The following is a 12559-nucleotide window of genomic DNA, read 5'->3' on the forward strand; positions in this document are numbered from 1 at the left end:
AAGACCCAACAATTCAATTTCTGGACTCGGATCGGGGTAAATTAAAAAAACTATGGCATTATATTATTCACCTCTAGTTTTGCTATAAATGTGAAAATTGACAATAAACTTAGTTAACTAGTTACTCTTTACTGTCTTTATCAAATTTAATTGAAATGATCAAAATGCCAATTTCCAAGATGGCGTTCATCTTGGCGGAGAAAATGATTAATTTGTAAGATTTATTATTATTATTATTATTATTATTACTATTGTTCTCAAAGTACAAATTGCAATCCCATCAAAGCAATGTAATAGTAGTATTATGCTTATTTATTATTGTTGAAATCATTAATAATATTATGTAAATATTATTACTGTATTGTATTTCTGTTATATTTTAATATTAAAAGGAATTACATTGTTAGTACTGTTATATATTTATTTATAACATTTTTATTACCACTATTGATATCATTACAGTATTATCATCATCCGTCATCATCATCCTCATCCTATTCGTCATCGTCATCATCATTCTCATCATCATCAATGGCATAGCCAGCTATTGGCACAGTGGGACAGTCCCACACCGTTTTTCAAATGGGTCCACATTTTAAAAATGGGTCCAAATTATGTAATTTTATGCATAAAATGGATCCAGATTCTTTATATTTTAGTTAAATATAAGTAAAATTTAAGAAAATGGGTCCAGATATTTAACATTTTTGCGTAAAATGGGTCCACATTGTTTGAATTTACACGTAAAGTGGGTACACTCTGATATTGTCCCACACCGTTTGAAAATTGATTGATTGATTGATCCTCATCCATCATCGTCAACCTCATCACCATCCTCACCAATCATTGTTAACATCATCACCTTCATCCTACTAATCATCCTCATCCTTATCCTCATCATCACCAACATCATCCTTATCCTACTTACCATCATCACTCATTCATCATCATAGTCCTCATTATCATCATCATTGTCATTATCATCTTCATCATCATCCTCATTAAAATCATCATCTACCATCATCCATCAGCATCCTTGTCCTCATCATCAACCACATCATCATCCTTATTAGTCATTATCAATCATCATCCTCATCATGAGGATGATAATGAAGAGGATGAGGACGACAGGAATGAAGATGAGGTTAAGGGGCAGAGGGATGTTTCTCATCATTCGTCATCATTAACCTCATCAATATCATTCTCATCAATCATCCTCAGCATTATCACGATCACCCTCATCCACGACCATATCATCAACCATAATCATCATCATCCTTATTTTCATCATCATTAAACTCATCATCCGAATCCTTCTCCTTATTATCATCATTATCCTCACCATCCTTATCAGCATCATTTTCATCATTATCCTCTTCATCATCAGTCACCATCATCATCATGAGGATGATGAAGATGAGGACGACGAGAATAAAGATAAGGACAAGGGTGAGGATGAGAGGGATGATTCTCATCATTCATCATCATCATCATCATTCTTATCAATCATTTTCTATCATTCTCATCACCATCATCACAATCATTATCATCAACAACCATTGTCATCAATCATAATCACCATCATCTTCTTCCTCACCATCATCCTCAACATCTTTCTTCTCCTCATCATCACCATCAACATCCTTCTTATAATGGGGAATATAATGAGGATGACAATAAGGAAGATGATGATGATAATAATAGTGCTAACGCTAATATTAATGTGAATTATAAACTATAAATTTTTTAAAACACATAAGAATAATTACATACTATATTAATAATATTATAGAGTAACAACATAATAGTATACTAATGATGATGAAGAAAAATGTAGTGTAGAAAGATTAAATTTAAATAGGTAAACATTTCCTTTAATTTTGATTGTCGTAGTCTTGGAATTTGTTGTGTTGACGTCATCATTCCAAATTTGCTTGGGAGGTGTGAAATTCTCGTCTGACAGGCCTAGACTCCCAATGTCTGATGCCACGACGAGGTCACCACACCACAAATAATGATTTGCTTATCCATATAACATTATTTTGATTGCCAATCCCTAATATTTTGGCTTAAAAGCGAAATTTTGGGCCATACAAAGCTAAACAAACTCTCCCATAAGCCCAGGGAAGTTTATTCCGGAACTCTGACCGAGGGTCTAGTCGGCCCTGTGTTTGGACCCACCCTATCAGACCCACTGGGGCCACCACTGAACGACTATAATGGGTAAGTATTTAACTAAAGTCCTGTCAGTTTTCACAGTTATAGAAAAAAACTAAAAGTGACTAAAAACATAAACATGTTTCCTATAATATTGTATTGGGATTGTATTGTACTTTGATAACAATAAAATTATTTTTACATTAAAAACATAGTTTTTCTCACCTTAATGGACGCCATCTTGGAATTTATCATGATGATGTCATCATTCCGATCAAATTTTTAAATGAGAGTGATGAGTAACTATTTAGCCAAGTTGTTGTTACATTTCATATTCACAGTTTCTATTTCCCCTACCCCCATCTTAAATAGTTTAAATTAGGGTATTTTAGGTCAAAATTTCAAAGTGCTGTAAAAAAAATTGCCCTAGGCATGGGGATTTTTTTTCTGAGACACTATAGGGTATGTGGATTCAGAAAAACTAAAAGTTAATTTTCCTTTACTTTTTTCCCGCTGAAGTTCATTTCAGCAGTTTTACAACCAGACTAAACACGCTCCAACCACAATGTATGTGTACGACTTCGGATCTTTGCCACCTTCCTCACTTTCTTCTGTGTTGTAAAGAGAGACGTCCACGATGTCCATCAGGATTTCAGCTTCAATATTTGTCTTTCCTTGTTCAATCGAAGACGTCACAAGATCAGCAGAAATATACTCTGGTATGTTAAAGGTCATTGTGGCAGTTATAATAACGATTTTAGATGAGTTATATAATTATCAACAAAATGCTGTGCAATTGCGCCCAATCAATAACGATCCTCTAATCCAGGGTGGGCATAAACTCGGTCGGAGGGTCAAATTGAACTTTTGACAATATCGAGGGCGGCACCCAAACTTTGATGTTTCCAGTGTGCTTCGAAAAACCTTCATGCACTGCTTTTATACCACTTTATTGTCAGTTTTAATATTACTTTTTACAAATGATCGGTGTCGGGCCGTAAAAAAAACGTAATGCACTAATGGCATATTGACTATTATTGTATATTGAAAAGTGTAGGGTTGTGGTACAGAGACCTCTGACGAGTAGTGCCTAAAAATGTTTACAAAAACGTAATGCAATAATGGAATATTGACTATTATTGTATATTTTCGGAAGATATTTCAGCCACTCCAAATCTCTTTCCTATTCTTCCTTTTGTACGAAGCAGGAGCTCCTGTAGATCAAACCAGTACCGTTACAATTTTAAACGTGCGGGAAATATAGGCCTACTCAAGATTCCTAGGCTAGGCCTCGGCTATGCCTATTACCATATCATTTAAATATACAATTTTAATAGATAATATTAATTTAACACGGACGTAGTAATTCATACTTAAACAATACATAAATAATATATATAATAACGTTAACGAATGAATAACAATAATTAAAACGTGAACATAATGTCACTACTACAATAATAAGATTAATATTTTTCAATCTTATAATCAGGGGTGGCGCCAGCGGAGGGGGGACCCCTCGTCGAAAAGAGCTTTCCCGCCAAAAATTAATAATTACTATAATCACAGACCCTATCATACCATCCGTGGGTATAAATAATATTTAAAATAGTACTAGGCCTAGGTAGTAGGCCTAGCCTTAGCTCTAGTAGTAGTAGTAGATCTAGGCATGGGATAGGCCTTTTCCACGAATTATCGGTATATTTTGAAGTGATGACAAACATTGCGAATCAGGTACAGTATTAACAAAAGCCATTTAGGATCAGGGTGGGAACTGTATATAGAGCGAGGACCCTACTGGACTCATGGGTAGAGGCATCAAAGGAGCCAATAAGGGTCGGTGGCCTGCGGATTTTTTCGCATGAGAACGCGTAGGCGTTACTCCATGCTGAGCATGGATAGCTGTTCTATAGCTGGGTACTACATTCCGGCTAAAAAAACTCTGTCTTTAGGTCTCCGCCTTTTGGCCTTTTTACATCCTGATTGATGCGTCGGGGATATAGCGTTGTGTTCGTTGACAATCAATAGAAAATTCAAAATTAGTGAGTGGTAAAATAATCGAGCCCTTTCGCCCTCTGCTGGATCAGTCACTGAACTCATGGGTATACTTCCTTTTTTTTTCCCTCTTTCTTTCTTCCCTTTAACTCTTCTCAATTTTTGTTTTAATTCTTCGGCGTGACTGACAGGGGGCACGGAGCTCCGTGGCCCCTCCCCTCTCCCGCTGGATCCGCGCCTGAACCTACCTAAGCATTTGGCAAATCACACAAACTATGCTTAGCCCAACTAGCCTTCAATTTAGTAAAAATTTTTGGTTCAATGTCGTAATAATGTATGTACGAAAGTGCGTTCTACGCAATATTGTTGGAATATAATAATATATTGCTTATGTCTTTGATTTTTTTCTCTATATAATGGCCTGAAGAATGAGATAAAAGTTACCCGATCTTTTTCAAGAGGAGAAAAACCTTGAATTTTGAAGGTCATTAAAAACTCCTCAGAAGTCAGGAAAGCTAATTTCCGGCCATCTAGCTAGGAATGAAAATTTTCCCGGGGGAGGTCCCCAGGACCCCTTACATTTTGGGGGGTTTTTTGGGACATTTTGAACCACCTTTTCATATCCCTGTTAGTGATAAAACGCTGTACACCTTTATTGTAATTGCACTAATTCAAATATTCATCATATAGCTATTGTTTCTGCCTGGTAATACTGTAAATATATTCGTATGGTCCTCATATCCACACCCTACTTCAGATAGAAAAATGAAACACTTCTTTCTTAAAACATGAAAAACTATTCTGTCAATTCTCATTTTTATCCATTGATCCATTTTCGAGATATTCAGGCCGGGTCTGGGACCTAATGGCCCTCAAATGCACACCCGAATTTTGGATCGTCACCAACACTTCATAATTTCTTCCTTGTAACTTGGTTAAACTTTCACAAACATTTCATTCATATCAGTTGATTAGTTTTTGAAATATCTTGTCTAGGACGTTTGCTCTGAAATCTCTTTAAATGGTCCTCACATCAACACCCTCAGACCGTCCCCAAAATTTAACGATTTCTTCATTCGGTTATAACCAACACTCCTTGCTAGTTTCAATTATGTATGTGCAGCCGTGGTTGCACACAAAAAAACACCACACGGAAACACCAAAATGTGTTATCTGTGGCGATGTCGATGGCAATGATAATGAAAAGCTAACTTCATGCACCTTATTTCCTCCATTCATAGTAGTTTAATACATAATACAGCAACACATATTTACTATATTACAATAAGAAGTTAATATCCCACAGTCCGACAACTTAGTATGTATGTATGTATGTATGTATGTATGTATGTATGTATGTATGTATGTAGGGGTGCATATGTGTGTATGAATGTATGTATGGAAAGTAGCATACAAACGTTAATACCGTATTATATCTAAACATTGCTTAAAAATATAAAGACAAAAGGTATAAAAGAGTACCGGCTAGCAATATGTTAGTGAACTTATCACCAATATATTACTACATGCGGCTTACAATGTTGTTCAAGAAATTTTAACAAGTACTGTTAAAACATAGAGCTCCACGAATAAAATTATTAACCTTGAACTACAGCACTCATCTGACGAAGAACAATAAAAAAAAAAGTTGACTTAGCCGTGTAAATTAAAACCGCCATCGCATACAGATTAGGCCTGCAGGTAGATGAAATTTATGTGTCAAAGGAACCATACTCTCATTTAAATCTGTTTAGTTGCTAGCACAGTTACATTTTGCTACTCACATGTTTGACAATATTTTAGTATAGTTATTGTTAATTCATACTAAATAGTTTTAGATTGCATATGAGAGAAAAACGAACAAAACTGACTTCACAAAAATCTGTTCAAGATCTCGGTTACTTTTAGAAACATTTATATACATACGAATTCAATCTATTATGTTACCATACTGTACAATAATAAAATGTCATTGGCGAATTTTACACGTTTTTACCCTAAAGTTGCATTTTGAAGCTAGTCCGTCACTGGATGATTATGATTTGAATATGTTTGGTATCATACAAAAAATATTAAAATTATCGATCAAGTGATATATATTATGACATATTATATTTAATTTTTTTTATCAAAACTTTCTAAAACCCTATTTTTATGACTTTTTTTGGCAAATTAATAATAATACATGTTTTATTAAATAAATACGAGAAATACTAAGCTAACAACCGTTTTGTAAGATACTTTTTTTTTCAAAAACTGACCATATAGGCCTACAAAATTTAATTATATTAATTTTTTAACCAAAAGCTTGCCCAAACATATCTTATAAGCCATTTTTTGGCAAAATTTAAAAATACATGTTTTATTAAATAAATACGAAAATACTAAGCTAACAACCTTTTCGTCTGATACTTTTCCAAAAACGGACCACATACAAAATAAAACGGCTATAAAAATGTCAAACATTATTCATTTTGAATTTCGGAGTTACAGTATGTCAAAGGTTATCTCCAACAAAAAAAGGCAAATTTTACACTTTTTACCCCAAAATTGTATTTTGAAGCTAGTATGTTACTAAAATTTTGGATATATTTGGTGTCATACGAAAGCTATTACATTTATCTATCGAATGATGTGCATGATGACAATTGATGTTAATGTGGTGACCCAAAAGTAGCAAAACTTTATTTTTATGACATTGGTAAAATTTGGCACTAAAATCCAAAATTCAGTGTGGCAAACTTTTATTCTGAGTGAGCCAAGGCCTGGTGATGAAAATTCACCAGTTTTCGAGAAAGTATCAGATAAAAAGTTTTTCAACTCATTACTTCTCATAAATAAAACATGTTTTTTTTTATTTACCAAACCAAGTCATAAAAATAAGTTTTTTTTTGTACCTTTTGGGTCACAACATTAACATAATGTGTCATCATACACATCATTTGATAGATAATTTTAGTTGCCTTAGTATGATACCAAATATATTTAAATTGAATACCATTTTGAGATAAAAAGTATAAAAGTGACATAATATTTTCAAAGTACGATTTTTGGGTAAAAACGTGTAAAATTTGCCATCTTTAGGTCAAACTTGGCACTTATTTCCAAAATAACATCAGCCCCATTCCTTGTGAGCCAAGAGCTGGTGATGAGGATTCACCTTGTTTCCAGCTTGTAAAAAATCATGACTACGAAAAAAATTTAAAATGGAGCACTTTAAATCTGATGGCCACCCGTCTATTATGATGCAGAAATAATTATTTACATACATTTTAATATAATTGAAAACGAACGACCAATAGCAGTTTACATATACCCAAATGGAGTACACGTAAGGTAGTGGAAATTGTACAATTTGGAGTGCTCATCTCGCTTTCTTTAGCATTTTTGTCAGACTGTGCAATGCTGTGAGGGGATCACCACTCCTCAAAGCGAGTATGTTTATTTTCCAAGCATATGCCGGTATCCATTAAAACTCATGTGTAGAGAGGGTCAAAAGCAGATACGCAAGCAACTTTGCATAAGAGCTTGAAACTTCGACAACGAGGTTCAGTGTCCAGGCCACAACAAATTTAAAATCTGTTTATTTAATAAAAATAGGTTAAAACAGTTATAAAAGGTTAATTTAAGAGTTTCACATGTTGAACTAGTTATTATCATCCCACGCTTTTACTGAGGATGCGGCGATCCTGCTCGACTTCCTGCTGAACTTGATGCAATGAACAATTCATCGAGGGATCCTGTGTAGAATAAAAAATTATAGAAACATTTTGTGATTTTTAATTTTTCTTTTTAATGACTACTCAAATAAAATTGTTCAATTGTTTAATTTCTGTGTGGGTTATCGAGATCTACAGTATTATCCGCTTACACCACTATATGAAAAACATATATAATAGCAAAATAGGTGAAATCTACAGTGGCGTTGTGGGCTCAATGTAGATGGAGAAGAATAGACATAATACATATAGAATAAATGATATATAGAAAAGATCAGTTTTACATGATTTGGTTACACAATTAAACGCATGTAATTAAGTAATTCTTATATAAAGTTGTATTTCCCTCATCAGTATTGGAATCCCATTATGACTGTCTGTTCGCCATTCGAAACTGAAAAGTTGTGAACAGACTAAATTTATAGTTTATTATTTCATTAGCATGAGAACCCAATACATTTAGATAACAGTTTACTACTACCAGGGAGGTATACCTCCATGCTACTACGTAATAAATGACAAAATATACACAGCAGGTATATTGTGCATTTCATTGAATTCAACAACGTATAACATAACAGCGTATACTTTACATAAATTCTAATGACATTATTCATTTAACTACTTGTTTTATAATTGATATTCACTTTATTGAGTTCTTACCGGATGAAATTGTCTTTAGTGGTTCTTTATTGTCAGATACACTGGTGGGTCTACTGGGAATAACCTGGTTCAAAGTTTCCTTGCTTTTTTTTTCATGTCTTTAATTGAAACAAATAATACTTCATTTAGTAACAATATCGATGGAGATAAAGATAGTAATGATAATAACTAAAGAAATCACTCTATAGAGTGCATAACTAGGACCTGTGGGTATTATTATAGATATTATAAGTCAATCGTGACGTCATCATTTTCATTTCCACAAACTTTCATATCCCTGAGCCGGCGCTAATTTGATATAGTGCCTGCTGTTTTTTTGCATCAGTATTAATTATTTATACTCTTGAGTCGAAAATGAATTCAAGTAAACGTAGATAAATTGTCTTTCTTAACGACAAATGTAAATTGAACACCAATGGATTTGTACACCCACCGTCCAACTCCTTAACACTGAAAGCCAGTACTTTAATCACTCCGCCAACTCATACGAAATTACAAGATAGAGAAATGTAGGAGCGTGTGGAGCAATGTGTAAGGCATTGGACTTCCGATCGTGAGATCGGAAGAGACCGACGCACGTCGCATTGCTATGTCCTTGGGCAAGGTACTTTACTTACTTTTGCCTCTCTCCACCAGGGTACATGGGTACCTGGTAGAATGGTGTGGCATTGAATGTATGTGGTTGTGAGTGTAAAGCAGCATGACTAGTGATACTCCCAAGGAAGCAGAGAATGTTGCACAAAAAAATGTGCTGGTTTGACAACTAAGTATCCAGTTACCAGGGAAATACTGACGCCAGCGCCTTCGTGTATATTTTCTGGAATGCAGGGTGGCGCCAGGATTTGCCCGATGGGTTCAGGAGGGAAAATCCCCCGAAAAATATGACAATTTAGGGGTTTCAAAACCTTATTTAATCGATTTTATAGTCTACTAATATGAAGAAAATACATATACATTTTTTTCTCCCCCGACGAATTGTGGCTTTTCTCCCTGAAGGTTGGCTCTTATACACATCTAGATGTGTATAAGAGACAGCCACTATATGAAAAACATATATAATAGCAAAATAGGTGAAATCTAGAATGTGAAAAACGCCATATAAATTCAGATTTAAAAAAAACCGTTTTGTTTGTTTATTATAAATTAAGAAAATGAATACATTATACGTACATTTTGTAAAAGCAGACTCCAAATACTAACAACCCAATTACTGCAAAACAACACGCTCCAACCACAATGAAGACGGTGTACGACTTCGGATCTTTGCCACCTTCCTCACTTTCTTCTGTGTTGTAAAGAGAGACGTCCACGATGTCCATCAGGATTTCAGCTTCAATATTTGTCTTTCCTTGTTCAATCGAAGACTTCACTACATCAGCAGAAATATACTCTGGTATTTTGAAAGATCATTTTGGTTGTTATAATAATGATTTTTAGATACTTTATGTAACTAATAAACAATTTGTAAGGTTGTGTGATTGCTCCAAACAAATAATTACCCTTTAACCTTTTAACTGATAATGAAGCGGGTTTAAGCTTTTAAGAAGAGTCATCTATCTATGAACTACTTATAGGTCTAATACATTTTAATAATTATTATAATGTTCATCTGGAAAGTGTTGTTCGACCTGATTCAGTACATTTGGCAATGTTTTTTTCATTATTTCCAAATACACTAATTCCTAATTTAATACATTTCACTTACCATTTGTATTTCTTCTTTGTCTAAATAAATTGTTATATTTGTGGTTAATTACATCTCTCCTGGCCCTGTCGTCATCATTATTCTGGAAGCATGTCTCAATATAATTGTTGTGTTTAATTGAAAGTACTATAACAATCTGACTCTCAGATATTCTCTCATTCAGGTTGACATTTTCACTAGTTGTAACATCTCCATCTAAAGTATCCTGTCTAAAAATTTAAGATCACAGAATAGAATACAATAACTATATTGCATTATAGGACTTGCTGTTAAATGTAGCATAGGCCGACCCATTATATATTTATACAAAGCTGCAAGCTCTGTTGGTTTCTCCCATTGGGCTTAAAACAATGAGGAGTGAAATAAATATATACATGTATAACAAAATTAATTCAAAACGAATAATTAATAAATTAAAATAATTTCACTTACTCGTTGAAATCTGTCACAGAACAACACTTTTGAGCATTCGAGTAACAAAATGAGTTCACTGCCTTTGAAACACTTGCATGGAATACTTGTTTTGCACTAATCCACTGAAAACACGTAATACTATGATTAAGCTTTAAGTAAATTGTTGATATACCCAGCAAATTCATGACCAGAATTATTATATTATTTAAGCCATATAAAACCATTGTAATTACATCACAAATTGTATATGTACTTTTTATTTTAATACAGACCTGTTCTTCTCGACCTTGTAGTGTCAATTTTATAGCCTCTTGGTAATTCACGGTTTGTTCTTTAAGATAAAAATGTGATTACTTAATCAAAATCTAAACACACATTATCCAAAATCAAATATATTATAAGCACACTGACCATTGGAAATTAATCCTTTAATAGGTTATTAATAAAAATATTATACTGAAAATGATTTATTAAACATTAATTGATAGCACTTCTTGCATCAGTATTAAAAATCTATTGAATTTTTCAGAATTACATAAGGGAAAGTCACTGTAAAGATGTGGGCATCAATATCAAATGATGGTTCATTCTGAGGTAGACAACCGGCATCTGTACTGTACTTGTACATGGCCAAGAAACTTCACATACGCTTTCCATTACAAGAGTTTCTTAGAAATATTGGTACTTGAAGGAAAAAACGAGGGGTCAGATTTCCCCGACAGAAGCAAAGTGGGCGTGGCTGAGCTTCGATTAAAAGGTACCGAAAGTGGTCCTGGGGGCAAAGCCCCGAAAATTTTGACAATTTCATCTTCACAAGTAGGTACAAGAAAAGATTGTAAAAAAAATAATATCAAGAACATTTTAAGCAAGTCTTGATATACATCGTGTTACTGTCTTTTGAGTACTGCCGTTTCTGTTTAATGGTACTGACAAAATAATAATTTTGATCGTTATACGTAAAACACAACAGACAATTATAGTATTCATAATGGTAACTACTTAGTATAGAAATTCATGATATCAAACTTAAAGGTGAAGGTGTTAGTAATAATAGACCTAATAGTAATAAATTAATATATTAGTCAGTTTATCTCCATATTCCTGAACACTTATACCACAATAATGCAATTGATGGCCTCTGCAACTGCTGTGTTCTTATGTTGAGATCATGAGGTTGTTCCATACTTATAGCTCAGTACAAATTAATGTACTCATGGTAATAATAATAATCGCACATAACAAAAACTAACAAGTTTGTACATACTGTTTGTATTAACCGTTGAGGTTCTTTCACGAACTGCGAAGGTATATGTAAGAGGCGATGTTTTCAAATTATCTGTACCACTATTCAAAGTTGATGGCTTTGGAGATGAGTTTCCTACATTTGAGTTTCGATAGTTTGCCGATGTGGATCCAGATTGAGATGCATCAGTAAAATCAAAACCAGTTTTAGAATCATCTTGATCTTGCGAAAAAGATGATATTTGTGGAACAGTAATGGGGTTAACAGTTGCATTTGTTCCTTGAGTATGTGTTTCTGTAATAGAAGTATGTTTTACTTGTAAAAATGAACATTAGGAATATTTTAATCTAGTATTGATATACATCGTGTTACAGTACTATTCGTTTCTGAATAATGCATTCACCCATGGTTGGGACAATCTAGGACTTTTAAGACTAATCCTAGTGAGTGGAGCATGCTTATCCAGAATGAGACCCAACTTGTTCACCAATTCCACAAGATCATAATTATTGTTAACGTAATGTTAATGCAGGTAAAACCGAAGTTGAACAATTTAGTCAGCCATGGTGGACTGACCCCCATATCCCTGTCTCTTATACACATCTAGATGTGTATAAGAGACAGTGTCTGTCTGGCCAAAGATACGTCATCAGATACCTTGAA

At 33.9% G+C, this 12559-nt stretch overlaps 1 protein-coding gene across 2 annotated transcripts in view; it reads right to left on the reverse strand.

Moving 5' to 3' along the window:
- Positions 1–5377: 5377 nt before the first annotated feature.
- The window catches only part of LOC117109907 (von Willebrand factor D and EGF domain-containing protein-like), a 48279-nt gene continuing 41097 nt past the window's right edge, over positions 5378–12559 (reverse strand). For both annotated transcript variants that reach the window (XM_033252374.1, XM_033252373.1), the window contains 7 exons: positions 11918–12190; positions 10926–10984; positions 10672–10775; positions 10240–10448; positions 9705–9924; positions 8535–8632; positions 5378–7892 (listed from right to left, as the gene is read on the reverse strand). In XM_033252374.1, coding sequence (XP_033108265.1) covers positions 7822–7892; positions 8535–8632; positions 9705–9924; positions 10240–10448; positions 10672–10775; positions 10926–10984; positions 11918–12190 — 1034 coding nt within the window. In that variant the 3' untranslated portion in view covers positions 5378–7821. The remainder of the gene's footprint in view (positions 7893–8534; positions 8633–9704; positions 9925–10239; positions 10449–10671; positions 10776–10925; positions 10985–11917; positions 12191–12559) is intronic.

Source organism: Anneissia japonica, unplaced genomic scaffold (genome assembly GCF_011630105.1).
Source record: "Anneissia japonica isolate Jap-2015-1 unplaced genomic scaffold, ASM1163010v1 scaffold585_len4108843_cov191, whole genome shotgun sequence".
Lineage (NCBI taxonomy): Eukaryota > Metazoa > Echinodermata > Crinoidea > Comatulida > Comatulidae > Anneissia > Anneissia japonica.